The 20,293-nt window shown below is 37.2% G+C and overlaps 4 protein-coding genes across 6 annotated transcripts; all 4 read right to left on the bottom strand.

Moving 5' to 3' along the window:
- Positions 1–1,948: 1,948 nt before the first annotated feature.
- On the bottom strand, positions 1,949–3,742 carry LOC137737285 (histidine-containing phosphotransfer protein 1-like). Its single transcript, XM_068476726.1, has 6 exons — positions 3,541–3,742; positions 3,276–3,406; positions 3,045–3,113; positions 2,529–2,600; positions 2,346–2,418; positions 1,949–2,237 (listed from the first exon to the last, which is right to left on the bottom strand). The coding sequence occupies exons 1-6, from the start codon at positions 3,598–3,600 to the stop codon at positions 2,178–2,180; spliced, it is 465 nt and encodes a 154-aa protein (XP_068332827.1). The 5' UTR covers positions 3,601–3,742; the 3' UTR covers positions 1,949–2,177.
- A 2,698-nt stretch (positions 3,743–6,440) lies between these two features.
- On the bottom strand, positions 6,441–9,189 carry LOC137737260 (probable prolyl 4-hydroxylase 4). Its single transcript, XM_068476692.1, has 7 exons — positions 8,996–9,189; positions 8,842–8,899; positions 8,647–8,751; positions 8,381–8,438; positions 7,647–7,822; positions 7,156–7,225; positions 6,441–7,044 (listed from the first exon to the last, which is right to left on the bottom strand). Exons 1-7 carry the CDS (start codon positions 9,136–9,138, stop codon positions 6,749–6,751), a joined length of 906 nt encoding a protein of 301 aa, XP_068332793.1. The 5' UTR covers positions 9,139–9,189; the 3' UTR covers positions 6,441–6,748.
- A 919-nt stretch (positions 9,190–10,108) lies between these two features.
- On the bottom strand, positions 10,109–13,528 carry LOC137738261 (receptor-like cytosolic serine/threonine-protein kinase RBK2). Its single transcript, XM_068477890.1, has 9 exons — positions 13,371–13,528; positions 12,517–12,632; positions 11,991–12,425; positions 11,616–11,867; positions 11,363–11,517; positions 11,196–11,275; positions 10,962–11,097; positions 10,726–10,875; positions 10,109–10,604 (listed from the first exon to the last, which is right to left on the bottom strand). The coding sequence occupies exons 1-9, from the start codon at positions 13,436–13,438 to the stop codon at positions 10,416–10,418; spliced, it is 1,581 nt and encodes a 526-aa protein (XP_068333991.1). The 5' UTR covers positions 13,439–13,528; the 3' UTR covers positions 10,109–10,415.
- A 2,095-nt stretch (positions 13,529–15,623) lies between these two features.
- LOC137736989 (uncharacterized protein At4g15545) lies at positions 15,624–18,405 on the bottom strand. 3 transcript variants are annotated; one of them, XM_068476324.1, is made up of 9 exons: positions 18,026–18,405; positions 17,873–17,941; positions 17,727–17,783; positions 17,558–17,645; positions 17,186–17,299; positions 16,838–17,059; positions 16,643–16,685; positions 16,088–16,166; positions 15,624–15,969 (listed from the first exon to the last, which is right to left on the bottom strand). In XM_068476324.1, the coding sequence occupies exons 1-9, from the start codon at positions 18,302–18,304 to the stop codon at positions 15,877–15,879; spliced, it is 1,044 nt and encodes a 347-aa protein (XP_068332425.1). In that variant the 5' UTR covers positions 18,305–18,405; the 3' UTR covers positions 15,624–15,876. The 3 variants fall into 3 exon arrangements, with proteins under 3 accessions (XP_068332425.1, XP_068332428.1, XP_068332427.1); XM_068476327.1 differs by having other exon boundaries at positions 17,186–17,287; XM_068476326.1 differs by having other exon boundaries at positions 17,186–17,290; positions 18,026–18,404.
- Between the last annotated feature and the right edge of the window lie 1,888 nt (positions 18,406–20,293).

Raw genomic sequence — 20,293 nt, 5'->3', positions numbered from 1 at the left:
TAGAAATTTGTACGAGTTATATTGTACGAAAAAAGTATGAGTAGAGATTCTGCTTCAAATGTAGCACAATGGCAAACACAAAGTTCTAAAAATCTGTCTAAGAACTGAGCGGCTGGTCACCACTCCGATTAGTTAATGGATTTGAAATTAAGAAATGACGCCTAAACATGTTTAGGCGCCCGCCTAGACACTCACTTAGGTCGCAACTTTCACCTAGATAGAAAATAGATAACTTTAATTTTGCATTTTATTTATTTTAATAACTTATAAGATAATTATTGAATACTTGGATGAACACTCATTATATATGGTTGCCCATGTTTCAATATGTTCTAAAACTTTCTAATCTATATATCATTCTATTTTTCAATTTATGTATCCCAATTTTGCATGTGGTCCAATATCCTAGTGGATAGGGTGTTGGGTTTCTACCCAGCGTCACGGTTCGAAACTCCCCACTTTCCTATATTATTGTAATAGTTTCAAACTCTTCCCGTCCCCTTAATAATAATAAAATTAAAATAAAAGAATTTTATGTATCCCAATACAATTACATATTTTTAAGTATAAATATACACTTATTTATACAATATAAAATGAGTTTGCTTAAGCTACTTAGTATTACGGTCTAGTGATATTCATTTGCATTGGTAAGTGAGAGGTTTTGAATTTGATTCTCGCCAAAAGAGAATTTGAACTACATTATTGCTAGCGCATTGTGAGGCTTAGCTCATTCCTGCACCTCCTTAGCATAAATAATATTGTTTGTTAAAAAAAAAAAAAAAAAAAAAAAAAAAAAAAAAGAAGGTTTGCTTAAATCCGCCTAGATGATAGGCCCCATTCCGCCGCTCGACTAGCACCTAACGTCTTTTAGGACTTTAGTAAAAAACATAGAATACAAAATCGGAAAATGCCATTGGAATTGTTCTTGGCCTTATTTGTTTAACAAGGTGAATTGTTCTTTTATACTTGCACAGAGGCTAGCCTGCTGGATCATATTTGATAGTAACTATAATATCACCATCCCAAGCCTGCCAACGTTTGAAGTTCTATCCCTTTTTGTGTCAAAGCTCAATTTAACCGCCAGCTACAAGGAGTGATAATTCTCCGCAATGGGGGTCCCTCGCTTCCCTTCCTTTCTCACATATCACGTGACATGTGTGAAAAGAAGAAAATGGTGTATATCAATGTGAGAAAGGAAGAGAAGCGTTATATCGCGGTTTCACGTAAGTTATAATGCATAACCAAAAAAACTTAATATGGATATAATCTTCCTTTTTCTTCTTTATTCTGAGAAAACAAACAAGGGTAATTTTGTTAAAAGGAACAAAATGTTATTGTCCAGCAGTGGTGATCATTGACCCTTTCTCATAGATTCTCCTTTCCCTAAAGAAAGAATTTGAAGAGAGAAGCACGTTTTAGAAGCAAACAAATGGCCAGCAAAGCAGATCAAGATTGACAATTACAGCTTCAAAGAATCAAATCTTTCACATCTATTTTATAATATGGATTTACTAAACAAGACTGCATAATCATTTGTTTAATCTCTGCTAGCATGGATGACAACTAAGGAGTGATACGAACGGTAGCCATGAAATGCTACTAATAATAGTACAAAGGAAATGATTTCCGCGCGCCCCTTCTCCTCCAGCACTTCCCAGCTTGTTTCTGTCCTCCATTCACCTCGATTTATTCAATCGTGTGGCCAGAAATAAGAAGGGGAGTGCAAGAGAATAAAAAGAGAGTAAAAATCATTTCCCTAATACGAGACCAACCAAAACAAACTTGAGTCATTGCAAAGGTTCTACAAAGCAGAAACTGCAGGCTGGAGATTTCTCACAATCAAAACCCTAGTCCGGTACAAAACTTGGGATCGATTTGCACAGCCGCAGTTCAATCACAACGACCCATATATATGAACAGGGTAAAGTAATTAATTAATGAAGCATGTCGCCAGATAAAACTGGATGGGAAACACCTTATCATAAATAAAAAGGTTAAAGGTTCATCAAGAAGTGGCACCAGATGGAAAAACTACTCCTCATAATATTCATACAAGCACAAATTCATTAGTGAAGAGAATTTTCAATCAATTAAGAGAGGTGCTATACAATACTTGTGCGACGAGATCTCTCCAACCACCCCAACCTTCTTGTTTTCTTTTCACAATTGTAGGCCTAGAAATTCAATTTCAACATAGGAACCGACCCACCAGCTGCCATAATTTGTTGCTCCATCTGCAATCATCAACAATATTTAATTTTGGAAAAAAAAAAAAATTACGTAAATGGAACAATTATAAGTTATATTAATAAGCAACATCAAGTGTATACAATTCTACTCACCGCGAAGAGAGTTTCAAGCTTGCTCTTCACGAGGTAGTACTCATGCTTTACTTGTTGAACACATCTAACACACCTGCTAACAAGAAGTCTTTCAGTTTTCATGGTTCAAGACCTCACAGCTTCGGGAGCTGATTAAGAAAGAATTAAATGAAAAAATAACATTATAGAGTAAAGTAAAATCACCCTTCAGTGTTCTTTTCCTCGCAGAAACTGCGGAAAGCAATGCAGGCATTTTTAACTCTCTGAGCACCAATACTGTCAACCACAAAAACTCTCATCAAACAACATTCAGCTAAACATGAAGAGCAATTAGCTCTCAAACCTATGTCCCTATATCTAAACTAGATTAAGTTTAGGGTAATGAATAATGATCACACCCCCGTTTTCTCCTTCTGTCCTTTCTTCTGTCCCTTGATTCTCTTTCAATTATTCAATCGAAAGGAAGGAGTCCAGAGGGAGAAGAGGGAAGTGCAAAATTCTCTTCCCGGAGTTTAATCTATCCAAGGGTGTATAAATTGGATTTATCTCAGGTTGAAGAAAATGCACATTGTCCAAGTAGCTACAAAACTAGGAGTTCTAAATCGTAAAACCAGGAGTTCAAACTATAAAATCAACTGAGAAACTAAAAAAAAAAAACCAACTTTTGCTACTTTATTTCATGTTTTTTTTCGTAGTAGGCAAAAAAAGAAGCAAGTGTACCTGGAGCTACTACCCTTGAACTGGTGAACATGGGCATCAACCCTTTTGAAGTCTACAGTTGGTTGTTCTCTGTGCAAACAAAAAAAGGGAAATCATGCACTCCTTAAAAGTATCCATAGCAAAATATGAGCACCACACAAATCAATCCAGTCCGGTCCAGTCGAATCCAATCCAATTCAATCCAATCCCAGAGACAAAAAGATAGTGAAAAGAAAGATCCTGGATTCTTACAGAGCTCTGGTGAGATCATTGAGAAGCTTCTCAGAATCTTCAAAGAAAAGAGACACCACTTCAACAACAAAATCTGGGTTGCTCTCATCCTGCAGCTGTTGGAGCTGCAGAAACTGACCATCCAGAAACCCCTTCTCTCACCCAACCAATAAAAAAAATCCCAAAAAACAAAAACATCAGGAACAAAACAAACAAAAACAACAAAATAAAAACAACCCCATCTGTGATTTATGCTTAAATTTCACATTTTTTCTGTTGCTTTTACCTCCAGGAACAAGGATTTTGTGTAGTCAACCCACTGTCTCTGCATCTGCCCCACCTCCATGTCTCTGCTTTTGTTCCTCTCCACACAGACAGAGTAAGAGAAAGAGAGCCAGCAGAGAAAAGCTTGTGCCTTGAATTGCAGATCTTGAGGAATTATTGCACAAATCAGACACTATAAAGTTATAAAATTTTGGGCAAGCCAGAAAAAGGATTGGGTGAATTCAATGTGAAAAAAACAAAATCCAAAAGCTGCTTGCTTTTGGGGTATTTGACCCTCAAGTCGCACGTTGGTTTTTGCCACATTGTTTTAAGGTATTTGGGTTTTATTAGGTAAATAAACCCTAGGACTTTCAAAAAAATGACCTTAGAAATGGAGAAGGACTTGTGTGGATCGAGACTTCACAATGGCGGTTGATTTATTTCATATCTAAGTTGCTTTTAGTTGAAAACGATGTGGTATATGTTTAAAAAATGTGAAGTGAATCAAAATTTTTAAATAAGCATTAACCCATATGATCTTTTGGGCCTTAAGAACCTCAGCCCTAGTAAACAAAAATAAAATTGGTTATAATATTTTAATTGAAAAATGAATTCAAGTGATTATAAGGTGTAGGGTGCAAAGTCGGATGAGTTGGAAGGTCAATTGAGTTTCGGATCATTTAGGTTTATTAGGGCTTGAGTTCATTCGAGTTAGGTTTGTGTTGCTCAACTTTGAGTATAATTCTTGCGGTCAATCGACTTCATCGAGTTCGGCTCTACCAACAGGTACAATTTTATTCAAATTTTACAAAAAAAAAAAAAAAAAAATTATTCATTAAGATTTGATTTCCACATCTCATTAAATCTTTTGTTTTCAATTTCAATCATTTATTTTGTACCACTCAATATTACATACTATTTTTAATAAAAATAAATTGCGGTTCTGCTGGTATTACATACTTTTTTTTTTTAAACAAAAAATATTCTACATAACACTAAATGGAGGGGGTGAGCTTAGCCTCACAATGACGGTGCAATAATATGGTTCAAATTCAACTTTAGCGAGAATCGAACCTAAGACCTCTCACTTACAAATAAAAATGAGTACTACTAAATCATAGTACTAAGTGGTAGTATTACATACTATTACAAATAAAAAGTTAGCGGTTGTGCTGGTTGGAAGTAAACAAGAGCCGAATTGTTAGGGATTTTCCCTTGTTTGTTTGCCCACTTAGAGTAAAGATAATTATAAGAATAATCCCCAACTAACCAAATGACATCCCATCCCAATATCTCACGTGGCAGAATTATCATTTGCCAAAATGGTGAAGTAGGTTTTGGCAACATCACCTCATCTTCAAGACTTGATGTTGTTAAATGTACCATCCAAACTTCATGTCCTAAGCTCTCCAATAAACCAAAATTGGAAGAGAAAAAAAAAAAGAAGAACTTCATGTCATATTTGATGAATGTTTGTTTATTTCTCAAGACTTACACCTTAAGTAATTTAAATCACTCATGTTTGTACTAAAGTTGTACTTGATGCACACGATGTCGCTTGTATTTAAAAGAAAAATGATTTGTTTATTTCTTGGTCAATAAACAATACCCAAATATAGGAAAATTTTGAAATTTCACGCACCCAAATCAATTGTGTTTTGTAACAAGGGTCACTTTTTTCCCTAAAAAGACAAAGTAAGGTCTCTTCTTGTTCTTTTTTTTCAATAATTGGTAATGAAAATTGTACTATATGGGTAGAAACATATTCTTATATATCCTATAGATAAAAGGAACATATCCTACTAGTTGTTTAATGCTTCAAGGGATGTAGCTATTTGTGCTCCATTCATATGCTTGGATATTGCAAAACCCAAAAGGTTAGTTGCTCACGTGCGAGTGGATGGCTTTTAGCCGCTGATGCATTGTCCAACGTGCGTTAGCTTCTGGAAACTTGACCATCCCAAGCACTAAGATAAGGAATCATTAGCATCACCATCATTCCACAACGAGCAATTAAGCACCTTTCTTTCTTTCCATCCTATTCAAATCTTATTACCGGCGCCCAAAATCAGTTTACCAATAAATCAAATATGGAGGCACCATATAAATGGAGCGTTGAATGTGCAACTAAGAATCCAATAATTAGAACCCAACGGCTACAGATGTTGGTGTATGGTATATACCGGCACATACTAAAAAAATTCCGTTTGTTTACAACCTCAATTCTCGAATATTTGAGAACTGGGGAGGGGGATGCTGGATCACAAACATCTGATGCATGTGTGTGCCATGCTTTTGCTATGAATTACCAAATCACAGCATGCATCGGAAGCTGCCAAAATGACCTAATGGCTGGACAGACATGCAAAGGATTAAGGACCACTACTCTTACTTGGGGGAGGGGCCTCCCCTTCTGACCTTGATGGGAATCCGAGTGAGGTCCTTCCAATTTGCAGACATCATGACATGCGACGATTTCAACCCCCAATCAAACACATATAGGAAAGTACATACGTTAATTTATGTGGCTAACAAAATTACAAGAAAATCAATGCGTGACACCACTAAAATCTGGGCTGCTTGGTCCCAGTGAAAATTCTACTATGATCTGGTGTATACGTGTATCCTATACACTCCTCCCCTGAAATCTAATAAATATGTACTATCAAAGAAAACTCCTAAATCTTTCATCACACCATCAGCAGTATAGTAATTGAGAACTTGCATCTCTTTTTCTCATGAAACGTGCAATAACGCACATAAATAGCCGTGCACATGTGCATATGTCTCAGTTCTCAAACTTCAAGCATGTGGAGAGTGACATGGAAGATGTTACAATTAATGATTCCTAACGGAGAAACGGATAGTCGAACCGTGAAAAATTATAAACATAAACATAGCACAATACTCCAAGCAACCAGCTAGATTATAAACAGTGTGTAATTACTCATGTCATTATTTCAGGTCTCAAGAATATACATGGCCACATTTCTTTTGGTGGGTTTCTATTGCCGAATTTCGTTTCAAAAAGCAAGGGTACAGTTTTAACCAATATAATTAGCAAAGACGAACAGAGTTGCCACCCAAGTAATGGGTCAATTCAGCTATATACGTCTGTAAAGTACTTGTAATGAAAATAAAATTACAATCGACCAAAAAAGTAATGAATGAACACAATAGGAACAGAAAGCCTCCAAAGGATGCTCCAAGTGGAAATCATGAAGTGAATTCTAACATACCTTACAACTCCTCCTACAGTAGCCAGGAAGCTCAGGAGTTCCAACCATATACTCCTGGTTCTTGGTGCATTCCCCAAGGGCAGCCCATCTCTCACAACTCTCATTCAGATCTCCACAGTCCCCACCGACATCCAAGTTCTTGTCAAATGAGTCAACATGAATCCACTTTGTTGCTGACCATTTCTCCCCTTCAATCACTGGGCAACCGGCATGGAGACTGTTCGGGTCTGGAACAGCATGTGGGGTGAGACTGAAGAAAAGAAGGGCATCTCCACGTCGTGGTTTCACTGAATATTTCCAAGGTGAAGTCAGAAAACAACAGAAAACACCAACTTTTCTACAACAATTTCTATATTTTGATAAAAGCTGTATTGATTTATAATTTATAGAGAGCTTACCTGCAATTCCTTTCTTTGCACACTCAGAGAGACTGTGATCTATTTCTGCAGCCTTACGGCGTAAAGGTATCTGCAGCCAGAGTGGTTTACAAAAATAACTATCAACAACATTAACTAAAAACCTCTTTATATCTACTACCCAACCAAATAACACAACTGCTGACTTTTTATATCTTACTTTCTGCGGCTTGGTATCCTTCTAGGTTTTCATGATTTCTATAATAGACAGTTGTTGAAATAACTATAAGCAATGGCAAGGGTTTTGCTGATTCAAATGCGACATAGAACAAGCCAATGCAGATTAACAAGCATGTCAGTCATGCTAATATTACCAATCCAAGGGCGGCCAGGGAAATCATCAAAATAAAGATTATACTCTATGTTGGTAGAGAACTACCAAATAGAAATTCTGGTAACACTAATCTGTTCAATGGTGCTCGAGTTAGCTCAATAGAAATTATAGAACACAGGAGGTGAACAGTTCAGCTAACCTCTGCTTCAGGGAACACAGTTTCACCACCTTTGGCCACATCAGTAAGATACATCAGTACAGTTGCTATGCGGTGTCCACCCCTGGCAATATTGACCTTGTCGACAAAGTAATCGTAGTGTGGTTCATATTTCTGCCCAGGCTCATACCTCAATACTTGTATGTCTTCTCCATTTTCTGAGAGGCGAGAAACACAAATCTCATGTAAGCTTGCCCCAAAAATGAACCCTTTTTATTTTTTTTAATAATTTCATCACATCAATTTTTCTTTATCAATCCTATATTTTCAATGCTCAGTTTTTTATACCAGAAGAATAGACAACCTCTGAAATCTTACCAACATGGCTCTCCAAACATTCGAGTTAGCATTTCCCATGTTCACCGAATTCATTAGCAATAACAATATTTCTATCTATACCGAAAGTTATGCTTGTCATATTTTGATTTTCCCTGATTTACACTCAGTTTTCACATCAATCTTCTTCATCAGAACATCAAAACATCCAATTATAAGCAAAGAGGGAAGAGAAACAGGTCGTCCTGCTAGAATCTAGATATATGGCCCCGTCAATGCTATGCATGAGGACGTCAATAAAAGGACAACAATTTTGATCCCTGATTTTTGAATCGCCAAGGTATGACAGTGGATATTAATTGTATCATTCAAGGTTAACTACCTGTTGAAGGTGATAAGAAAAGAACAATACAAACAGTATTCTTCTGCAGAGGGTTTACCTTTTGGAAGAAATGTCCATGTTGCAAGCTTGTCCTCAATACCAGCAACAATAGGATCCTACACAACGAATTTTAAATCGTCAAAAACATCATACATACATTAATTGCGGCGACTTGCAACCGGATTTGTGACCAATTATTATCTGCGAACAATCGAACATCCACATTTATAATGCAATCAATGCATTTTGGGCTAAAACCATAAAATTGAATGGCAAGTGGCAAATAATTAGAAATGATGAGTAATGGATAGCAAAAAGGCAGACCTTGGCCTTGGGAATGAACATGCCGGAGCTGGTCCGCACCTCGCTGAGCTTGCTCTGACCGGACAAGTTATCCGCGACGGCGGATCTCTTGAGCTCCGATTTCGCCTATTCGCAACAACAAAATCAAACACAACGACAAAAGCGTGAAAGAAAGAAAAAAAATCAGAATTAAAATGCGCAAAATGGAAAACTCACGATGGAGACCAAGTGATCGCACTCGGCGTCCGTCAGCAGGCCTTCGTACACGAAAGCTCTGCAATTGATCATTCAATCACATCAATCCACTTCCAATCGCATAAAAAAAAAAAAAAATTAATTAATTTTAGAGAGAGAAGGGGAAGAGAGAGACCTAGGGTTCCATGAGATCTGTTTGACTTTGGACGGATTGACGGTGAAGGTGCGGGAAGCAGAGGAGGAGGAGGAGGAGGTGGAGCAGATTGAGAGCAGGAAGAAGAAGAGGAGGAGAAGCTGAAGGCAAACCCTAGTCATCATAGCTCGGTCAGATTTTCTCAAAATCTCTCAGATGGAGAGAGAATGTGTCAATGTCAACTGAATTTGTTTGTTGTTTTTGGAATAATCCTAATTCTAATCTCAAATCTCAGTGCATTGCGGTTGCTGCTGCTGCTGTTAACTAACCGTGGCGCCATGTCTTTTTCATCTTGATATTTACTTCACTGTTATACGTCTTCTACTTTACGTTATTTGTTTTCGAGATAAAAGTTGAAATTTTATTTCAAAAAATTCAAAAATCAAACTTAATATCTCTTTTAATCTTGAAAAATAAAGTAAATACTAGATGTAAATGTGTACCAACAGTTAACCGTCGGACAAATAATTAGTTCTATTTGGTGTGTTATCCGACGTAACAAACGAAGTTTATAGTCATTAATCAACAATTGTTGCTAAGTAATGATTAGATTATTTAATTATTTAATTTTATAATTTTATCAAGAATCGTAGCTAAGTAGTGATTAGGTTACTTAAATAAATAATTTTATGAGTAAGTAGATGGACCATATTTTCTAATCTCATTTAGGTGGCAAGTCTATTAATAGGTGAAGTTAATAATTAATGTAATGAGTAGATCTTACCTGCCATAATTTTTATTTATTTACTTGCCATATATATTATAGGACTTTTTGGTTGAAATGATTTAATTTCTGTCTCCAGTTGATGAAATGATCTAATTTTATATTATGTCATCGATAAATGATTAATATGTTGTTGATATTTGATTTTATATCAGTTTAGCCAAAAACCTTATATTATATAGTTAAATATTTACTTACCAAATAACCTAGCAGTGTCTGATTGACGTAAAATCTGACCAACTATGAAGCTCAACCACATTGCAACATCATTTGTTAACGAAATTTGGTACCTCTTAACATAATTGAATTTTGTTTTCGTAAAATGTTACATGTGTAATCAAGTTGAGAAGAAAGAAAGAAATTTGAATCATTTTCCCAAACACTATTGGCACTATTCAGAAGAAAAGAACTTGAATCAAATCAAATTTGTAAGTTTAACCCTTCATGAGAAATCACCTACTCACTTCTTCCAGCAGCTGTACATACATGCTCACAAAGTAATCACCTCTCCCTCGTGCTTTTCTTTCATTCCACAGTCGTTTCGAATTTCGATTACATTCATGGTAACAGATTACAAGTAATTAACAAGGCACGTACATTAACATCTCCAACAATGTCGTCTGTTGTTCCTTCTCTCGTAGGCTGATCGTTTTCTGCTTCCGAAACTGTCTCGAAAGTTTAGGCCTCATTAGAACTAGAAGTGCCTAAGATAAACTCCAGTTGTTTATCCCTGTCACTTAGATACTTGGTCGAGTTGTACTCATCTGCATCCAAGAGCTCCTCCGAATAAGTCCTCTGAAGTTTAGACTTGTGATATTTTGTAGCGTACTCCAAACTGGTTTCATCGCCTTCTAAAATTTGGACAATCTGCAGCGGATTTAAAACCAAATCAGAATACGCGACGTAAACTTGTTAATGAAGTAATCACTTGTAGGCACTGTAAAATGATAAACTTGTGAGCAGTCATGGTTAGAAATAAAAGACGTGCCTGGCTCATTTGTGGTCGATTCATTGAAGACTGATGTACGCAGAATGAAGCAGTTAGCGCAAGACGTTTCATTTCTTTCAAGTCATAGGCATCGCCGAGGCATGGATCAACTATCTCTTTGATGTTATTCATAGAGAGCAAGGGTTTGGCCTGAAAAGTAATGTTTCAAAATATATAGTACTTACTGCCTACAAAAATTAAACAAGAAACAACCGGGTATACATAAGAGAACATACCCACATGACAAGGCTTTTATGTGAGCTATCCAACGCTTGCCTGCCGGTGATGAGCTCTAATAGTAGCACCCCATAAGCATAGACATCGGTTTTTTCATCTACTATGCCGTGCATGAAAAACTCGGGAGGAAGATATCTGTCATGATTTGGGGTTGAAAAGATGTCAAATGATCGAGAGAAAACAAAATTACTTTAGTACAAAAGCAAAAATCTAAAGATTTCGGATTAACAAACCCAAATGTGCCTTCGAATTTTGATACAACATGGTGAGTCCATGAATCTGGTAGCCATTTTGCAAGCCCAAAATCAGATATCTGGATTCAAATCGGGGTAACAGAGAATTATTAACGCAATGCAGCTTTTCAATAATCCATCATAGCAATTGATCAATGAGAGTGTACCTGAGGCTCAAAATCCTCTGCCAGCAAAATATTAGAAGCCTTAATATCTTTGTGGATAATTCTCCTCTGGCACCCCTCATGAAGATATAGAAGGCCCTTAGCCGTACCAAAAGCGACTTTATATCTGATGTCCCAATCCAAACTCTCTCTCGGTCCTAGAAAACACGTGACGAAGAAGCAAAATCATTGAGTCACTTACTTGTAAGTTCGAAATAAATTCTCGTGTTTATAAGATTCGCAATGATAAACAAACCGTAAAGTATAGACGATAGGCTCCCATGGGGAGACAAATGAAGAACAAGATGCATCCCTCCTTCAACCCCATATCCAATCAACTTTGCAATATTGGGATGGTCAACATGAACTATGACACCAAGCTCAGATAAGAAGTCTGCAGTCATTTCTTCTTGAGAACCCCGAGTCAGGCGTTTGATCGCGACAATCTGCCCATCTTCCAATGTTCCCTTGTAAACTTCAGCATAACCTCCCTCTCCAATCAAATTCTCTTCAAGAACAAACAGCAGAATGTTATCGGCATATAAGACAGTGACAACCTTTCTGAAAGAACGGAATTATCGTGAAATATGACGAATGCAATGTAATTCTATGAAGAAATGCGAGTACACACCGTGGCTGAAGTTGTTGGTTGCGGCTTCCAGCTCCAAGAGTGAGTAATTCTTCCAGGAAGATTTGAAGCGGCAGAAGTCAGCATCAAAAGACCTCAGAGTAGGAGAGTTGATCTGTGGAATGAAGTCCTCTCTTACTCTTTTGCTTTTCCTTCTGGTGAGTTTTGGTTTCTGAGCACCTTTAGGAGGGAAGGTTGGGAAGGGATATTGGGGTCCTTTTTTCAAAATACGAAAGAAACCGCGCCATTGATAGTTGGCTCTTGGATCGGAGTCTGAAGTAGCAGTGCGGCTGCCTCGTCCATCCGAGTCTGAGGTGCTGGTCATAGGAGAAGATGCTCCAGATCCCAAGCTTCTCGGGCAGTACTCATCCTCGGAAACTCCTCTCGAAGAGAGCTCATGTACTGAGACATCCTCATCCAAATTTAATGATCTCAAGTCTATATGACAAAAATCCCAACAGAATTAGTACCACATTGCTATATATATGCAATAAAAATCATTGGAAGAATAGGAAAACAAAGTTGTTACCTTGACTTGAAAAAGAGTCGGAGAATCCAGCTCGTGCTCTTCTTGATCCTCCGTGAGCAGAAGGTGTTGTAGCCTGAGCTTCTTGATTGTCTTTGGCCGTTTCGCGGGAACCATTGCTGCCCATACGAAGCTTTGTGTCAGCAAAGAACAGAAAATATGACAAAATCCAACAGCGTTAGAGAGCCTAAAGAGCAAATTCAGCCAAACCAAGATGATGTAGGACTAGTTCCAACCATCCATGTGGGGAGGGAAACGGGAAGAAAAGGGCCACAAAATATGACACATGCATAAACAAATATCTCAAGGTACGTATATAGAATCAAACAAATCATTTGTGTATGGATTAGAGAAGAACCGTTGAAACATCATCTCTTGAGAAACAGGAATATTCAAGCAAAACAAATAAAATCCGAAAACACACAAAATTCCAAAGCGACATTGTAAACCAACAAAACCATAGTGTAAATGAAAAATGTACCAGCAAAACGATAATGCTTGGCTCCTCGCATGTAAGAAACAAACTATAGTTGGACACATATACATACATATCTCATTTAAAATAAGAAAAGAAGCAGACGTAGGCGTAGTCACATTGGCTAGAGTGGATGTGCTGCCCAATGCAATTTAAGTTAGTTTAAAGAAAATTGTCACTTGTATTATAAAAACAACTTCAAGAAAAGTTTCTACACACAAGTTGCATTCTGATTTGTCTGCAAGGAGAAATGACTCGTATTTTATCCTAATGAATGCAATGTGACAAGTAAATGAAGCCCCTAGGTCATACGTTCATATTACTAAAAGGAAATGAAAATTTTACCATTGCATGATTAAAGTTTGAAAGATTGACTGCTTACTGCTTAGAGACAAAAGCCGCCAAACCCGAAGCTATGATCTGAAAAGCAGGCACGGAGGTGATTACCATGAAGAAGTTTCTGGTTCAGATTCTGGGGCATCTTCCATGAATTTTCAGAGGCCGCCACAAACCAAAGAGAGCTGCTGAAGGTTTCAGAAGACAAAGGAACGACACACCACACACGCAGAAACCTAGAGAGAGAAAACCAAGAGAGAGAGAGAGAGAGAGAAATGGAAAATAGTGGCTGCCATGATTTTTCCTGTTTTTTCCCTTTAAATATTCCTGCATTTCTGGACAATTCAGCGAATATTCATGCTTAAAAATCGGCTTTTATTTGTTATTGGCACAACGCTAGCTTCATAATCCAGTCTATCTGATCTGTCTAAAATAAGTAGAAATAGCAACGTGTAATTTTAGCATGTTTGTGAAAGGCTTTGCAAGCAAGCACGTATGGCTATGGAGGTTCCCCAACTCCTACAGTTTACACGATTTCTGGGTTTTTGACGCATGGCAAAAATTAACAATCAACGGTCTGAAATGAGGGGGAGTATCTAGCAGACTGTGCTGTGTGTGGGGCTGTACCACGCTTCTCACAATTGTATTTTTTTTTTTTTAAACATAGAAAGTTTGAAATGCAAATGAGATTTTTAGAGTACTGCTAATAGTTTAGTAAGTTTATTATTCACCTATTAGGTTCAGGTTTGTCCTAATAACCGGCTTAGAACGTGCTTCATTTGATCTCAGCATAGGGTGTCGATGTATTCTTTTACACTCTTATCCCTCATAATTCATAATGACAAAATAAATCACCTAATAATGCTTTATCCCAAGTGAAATACAAGAATTCACCTCCTAATACCATTATTTTGTCAAAATAGTCTATATAATTATATCAACTCGTCACGTTTGTCATTTGTATGAAAAAACCATGTACTACGTTAATTACCTTAAGTGCAATTTCAAAAGCATTCCTTGTCGTTGTGAATTTGTGAAAAGCCAATCTTCAGGGAAACAACACTTTAAGGATGGACTCTGATTCAAGTAATATCAAGTTGTTAAAGTTTGGTACTGAAGAAAGTCTTTTCCACGAGTCCGACATTGCTATGTCTCACTTTGTGGTACCATTTTTTGAATTATTTAACTGTTGTAAAAATTTGTTAATTTTTCAAACCACTCAGTGATACGTATTGTAGACACTAAAAATTATAAGGTTAAAAAACTTAAATAAATGATTTTAGGTGGGCTAAGAATCTAAGATTAAATGGATTCAAAGTTGTAAGTGGTTCACCCCTCAATGCACTATGTTGCTCTCAATATATTGATTTCTAAACTATATAGAACTCAGCTAACGCATCCACTCTATTCTCTCTTATTTATCCGACCCACACAATGAAAGTCTCTACCCCTTTATATAAGCCTTTCCCCATAGAGACCTCTCAAAACAACATTTTATGTGCCAACGATTTGTACCAGCCTACTGATAACTTTTCACCCACTCGACCTGGCCATTGTCGACGAAGTGATGTATTAGCAGTCGGATGGCATGACTTTTAAGGCCCAGATAGCTCGAGCATCCTGCTCAGGGCTTGATTACTTTGCCTTGCCTTGCCAAACACAGCCCCGATCACCTTTATGTCTCATCCTAGGCATTTATTGTTGCTTGCATGTCGTCGAGCAGTCCAAGTAGCACTCGAGTACTTCTATTCTTGGAGACTTGTGCCCATGTGCCCGCATGTTCTTCTTGGTTAGGAAACCTTTCTCTCGTCTCGATCGGAGTGAGCACACAGGCCGGTCCTTTCAAGATTCCTTGGGCCTTGGGCTTCCTGAAATTTCCTTGGGTGGGCCTAAATGGGCTCAGCGTTAACATGTACCATGGAAGAAAAACTGTACATTCACATATAATTTTTTTTATGTAAGTAATTCTCACCTTACTATTCCCAAGTAATGTGAAATTTACACTACCAGTAGTTTTTTTTTTTTTTTTTTTTTTTTTTTTTTTTTTATGTTTATGTTTTTACACTCTAATATATCTGCTAGTCATTCCATCAACTTCTCCGTTAAGTAGTGATGTGGCTAACTTTGACCCACCACATTTGGCAAATAGGATGAGTCAAAATTATATCCGTCATCACTTAATGAAAAACTTAACAGAAAACCTAAGTATTAAAGTGTCGAAAAAATCAAGGTTTAGGTATGAAACTGAGACAAAAAAAAAAAAAAAATTAAGAATAATAAAGTACGAATTTCACGATACTTGAGGATAACAAAGTGAGAATTATCTTTTTTATTTTTATCTTTATTTTTTATCTTTATTTTCAAGGATGGACTCGGAACAAGAACAAGCTGTTTTCCAACAATGTCGAAGTTACTACTGATACAGTTAAGTAGCGGGAGTTCAAAGAATAGTAAAACTGGTTTAATTCGTCTTTAATTTACAGCCAAATAAAAAATTAAAAAAAACAGATTCAAGTGGTAAAACCGGCCTTTACAAGCATCGAACCGTCAGTTTAATGGATATTGCGACTGATTAATCCTTCAAAAATAGCATATAGGTCCTTGTTATCTGGCCCAAATATCTCATCTGCCTTCTGTAATGTCTCCTGAAATTTTGCAGAATAGTCGCTCAATCAAGTGTTAATGGACAAAAATCAAATAAAAAGGAACAAACGCCGAGCGAGAGAGCGAGGATGGAAGGAACTCAAGGAAGGAAGCGCATACCTCTTTGGTTTGCTTGTGGCCGTTTAGTTCCTTAACATTTGCCAGGAATGCACCAAACTGCTCGTAAGACAAACGACTCCTGCAGGAGAAAAAGATACAAAACCACACGGTGAGAATGAACTTCCTCAATATTTTCTAGAATGCACCGAACCGCTCATCAAACAAGTGACTGCTTAAAAGGTGGCATTCAAGACTCGAGAACCAGTTCCATGCTTTATGACCATCTCATTTAGTTACAGATAAAATGGGGATGGCAATGCATCAGGCTTATTCCTTGCGCGGTTCATAAGCATTCAGAGTCTCACAGCCAGTTACTTGGAAGTTAGAACTACTAGAAATAGCGGTAGTAAGATGTGAATCATGGCGGTGAATGAATTGTAAACCTGGTTCAATTGATTTAAAGTTCGTAAAACAACCTTAGCGGTTTGGGATTGTTCTGTGTTATTACTTTGGAGGAGCATTTTTTCATCTGTTTCAATATTTTTCAGGCGTAAATTTCTGCAACTTGTTCTTTCGCACAAGATTCAAATTCCAAAACTTAATTAGTGACTTTACCTGACTTGGCGGAAAAATTCCTTCCCATCCACCCTAGTTCTTCCTGAAACAGAATAAGCGAGAATCAAATAACCATACATGAACAGTGACCAAACTATTTAACATTGTTGCAGAGATACACCACATCCTACCTAAAAACAAAAATTATTTGGAACTGTGATTAAACAATTTCTACAGAAGGTTTCTCGAGCTAACCGGATTCAGAGCTGTGATGGCTTGAGGGCACAGATGATCTGTTGTCAAACATGCCTCTTGAGGTGGCGAAGGACATGGAATGTCGCTTTGGAGACCCAGGTTTCGATGTTCTTGTTGGTGATGTGGATGCAGAATAGATAGGAGGAGAACCTGGGGGAGTGAACCGGGGTGTGCTAGTTTGGGATGCTAGCAAGAGGCTGTGTGCTATGCGAGGTCTTGAGGCTGCCATTGCAAAAAGAAAGCACAAGAAATACAACAAGATTAAATCTGACATGTTAAAAAAAGTTGTTCACTTAAAGCATAACTGGAGCCATTTTTTTGAGACCAAGATCCTAATTCAAACAGTACCATCTGTGTCGTGATCCTCAGTAAACGTACTTCCTCTTTCAGAAAACGTGCTTTGGACTGAAGATGACCTCGACGGTGGTAATGTGGAAAATGTGACATCACCTTCTGAAATTACTGTCAAATTATCGTTTCGTTGTACATTGCCAAAACAGAGAACCAAAACATATAAAGCATATGGAGTTGGCCAAAAACAAAACATGCAAACGGTAACAAAGGGGCCACATATGCATTCACAGTCTAATGGTTAATATTTATCCGCAATTTATCGCCTGACAACATAAACATGTGACTATTTTACGACAATGAATTGAACATACGATTAGAACAAAACTACGATGAAAAACTGAAAATTAAGATTCCGGGACAGCAAACCTCCATCTCCATCATGTGGTTTTGAAGACAAGTGCTCTTCGGCTTGTACGGTATTAGTAGGCTTAGCAACAACCTCTGAAGCTCCACTCTGCGTCACAAAATCCAATCCAACATATCAAATTAATTAAAATAATTAAAAACAGAAATGTTATTAAATAAAATTGCTTACAGGATTTTCCTCATCCTCTGCAAGTGATCGCATAAGGGTCTTTCTGAATACCTCCAGCTGCGCACGTTAGCAAACCAAGCTTAGTCTAACAGAAAAACGGCGCCGTTTTTACCTCCGCAACGTGAAATTTCAAATTGTAGTTATACCTTCAAGACATCTCTGTTCAGCTTCCTCACAGTGTTGGCGAGTACGGCCTTCTCCTTCGCCAATCCCTCCTGCAATTTCGGAACCCAAGTCAAATTTAGTCAACGAATTCACTGAAAACTGAACAGAGTTGAAATTCTTGGGCCGGGTCGGACCTTCTCCTGGCCGGCGAGGGCGAGCTTGTCGGCGGTTTCGGAGAGAGAGGCGTCCAGGGACTCCACCTGTGATTGGAGGTCGGCAATGAGCCGGTCCTTCTCGGCCATCTTCTCGCGCAGAGCGGACGACTCTGATTCCAGGGCCGAGACACGTGTCGAGAGCGCAAGGGACGTGATTTTGCGGGCCACATCGAGCTGCTCGAAAGGATCCGGCGGCAGTACTTCCAACACTTCCTCGGGAAGATCGAAGTTCGAACTCCCCGATTCCTTCGCGAGCATCTCTCCTTTTTCGCCCTCTTTCCTTTTTCTTTGTTTTCGATTTTTTTTCAACTTTTTTGTTTTTTAATTTAGATATTGGAGATTTTGATTGGAGGGATACATGTGGCTTGTGAATGGATAGGATTTTGAGAACAAGTGACACAGGTAAAGTCTGAGACTGTCTGTAATTACATTTACGTCCAATGATGTTCTTCTTTACTTATAAATATATTTTAAAAATTTTAATTAACATAAAAGGTCAACATTTCGTTGTTACTACATTTTACTTATGTTTTTTCTTGGTAAAAACACATTTTAAACACTTTGATGAGTTTTTTATTACTAACACAAACTTGCACAATGATCCGATGATATTCGACTCTAAGTATAATTATAAGTGGAGGTCTCAATTTCAACTTTTATAACGACGAATTAGATAACTAATACCATTATCAGTACAACCAACGACATTTGCATTTTTAGCTACACTAGGAATAGTTATATCCCACAAATAAGCACCATCTAAAACAAACGAAATCAGTCTTTTTTTTTTTTTTTTTTTTTAACAAACGATATTTTTTATATTAAAGATAATGGGTGGTCTTAGCTTTAGTGGGCTAATAATAATGTGGTTTAAATTCACATTTGACGAGAATTTATATTAAGACCTCTCACTTATAAGTAAAAAGAAATATCACTATTTTATACACTAAGGGGATGAGGAAGTGGGCCAAGCCTCGAAATAAGCTAACAATAATGTGATTCAAATTTTTTTTTTTAGTGAGAATCAAACCTAAGACCTCTCACTTATAAATGAAGAAAAATATCACCAGACCATAGTACTAAGTGACAACTAAAATCAGTTAGAGCATCATGTTATAAGCAATAGTTTGCTTCTCTTAAAAGAGTAAGGATCCTCGCCGGATCCTCTTTGTGAGGATCTCACAGATCCTCAAATCACATTAGTATCTGACGAAATTGAATATAAATAGTATCTGACGAAAACTGATCGCACGATATATGATGAATGAATATGATTTGAAAATCTTCGGAATCCTCACAAAAAGGATCTGCACTAGGATCCTCTCTCCTCTCAAAAACAAGGTGTCGCAAAAATGGGATGTTTCTTTGATACTAAACATTTAATGATAAGATATTAAAAATGAATTCTTGAGGTTGAAAATAAAATCTTTGAACATATGTGGAAATCAAATCTGACAATTAAGAGCTTGTTTGAAAATGTTTAAATGACTCAAATGCATCGACCTACAATGCAATAAATCACTAGCTTCGTGACAAGAAAATACAGTAGCATATATATCCTTGTCTCAATTAGGCAAGGTCACGAGGGTACGTAGCTAAGGAGAGATTTTTCAATGTGATCGGTACACAGGATGGTACACCACGTGTCATTATACAAATGGTGGGATATATGTGCTAAAAAGTTAATAACTTAAAAAATAAAATTTCTCACAACTCTTATTAAAACACGCGGTATACTACTTATGTTTCCGTTACAATTAAAAATTATGAAAATGGCTTGAAAATTTTGAGTTTTAATGATAAGGACAAAATAAAGGGCAAAATGAATAGTACCATGATCAACTTTTTAGTGTAAAAATAAAATTTTTCTTTAAATTGAACAGTACTGCAGACTTTCGTTAAAACTCTCTTAAAAATTTCTGGTAGCTAAGATGGGGAATAACTTGGCATCCTCAAGCTGCTGCTATGTCTTTTTGTGTGGTTGGAAATTGCAATACGGGCCAACCAAATTCACTTGATTATTGTGGTGTGGTTGGAAATTGCAATTTTTATAACCACATAAAGTCCACATGTCGACATGTCGGTTTTCTTCTGGCCTTGAAGGCTTTACGAGAAACCATTTTGATGAGGAAACCTTCCATCTTTGATATATCATATATACCAAACGAATACTGAAGAAATTGGACTTCTTGCTTAAGTAGAAAGAGAAAGCAGTTCCCCAGACGGACATGGCCAGCCACTTTTGAC

Source organism: Pyrus communis, chromosome 6 (assembly GCF_963583255.1).
Source record: "Pyrus communis chromosome 6, drPyrComm1.1, whole genome shotgun sequence".
Taxonomy (NCBI): domain Eukaryota; kingdom Viridiplantae; phylum Streptophyta; class Magnoliopsida; order Rosales; family Rosaceae; genus Pyrus; species Pyrus communis.
Note: the sequence above shows the minus strand (reverse complement) of the source record. Positions and strands in the feature narration are given on the sequence as shown.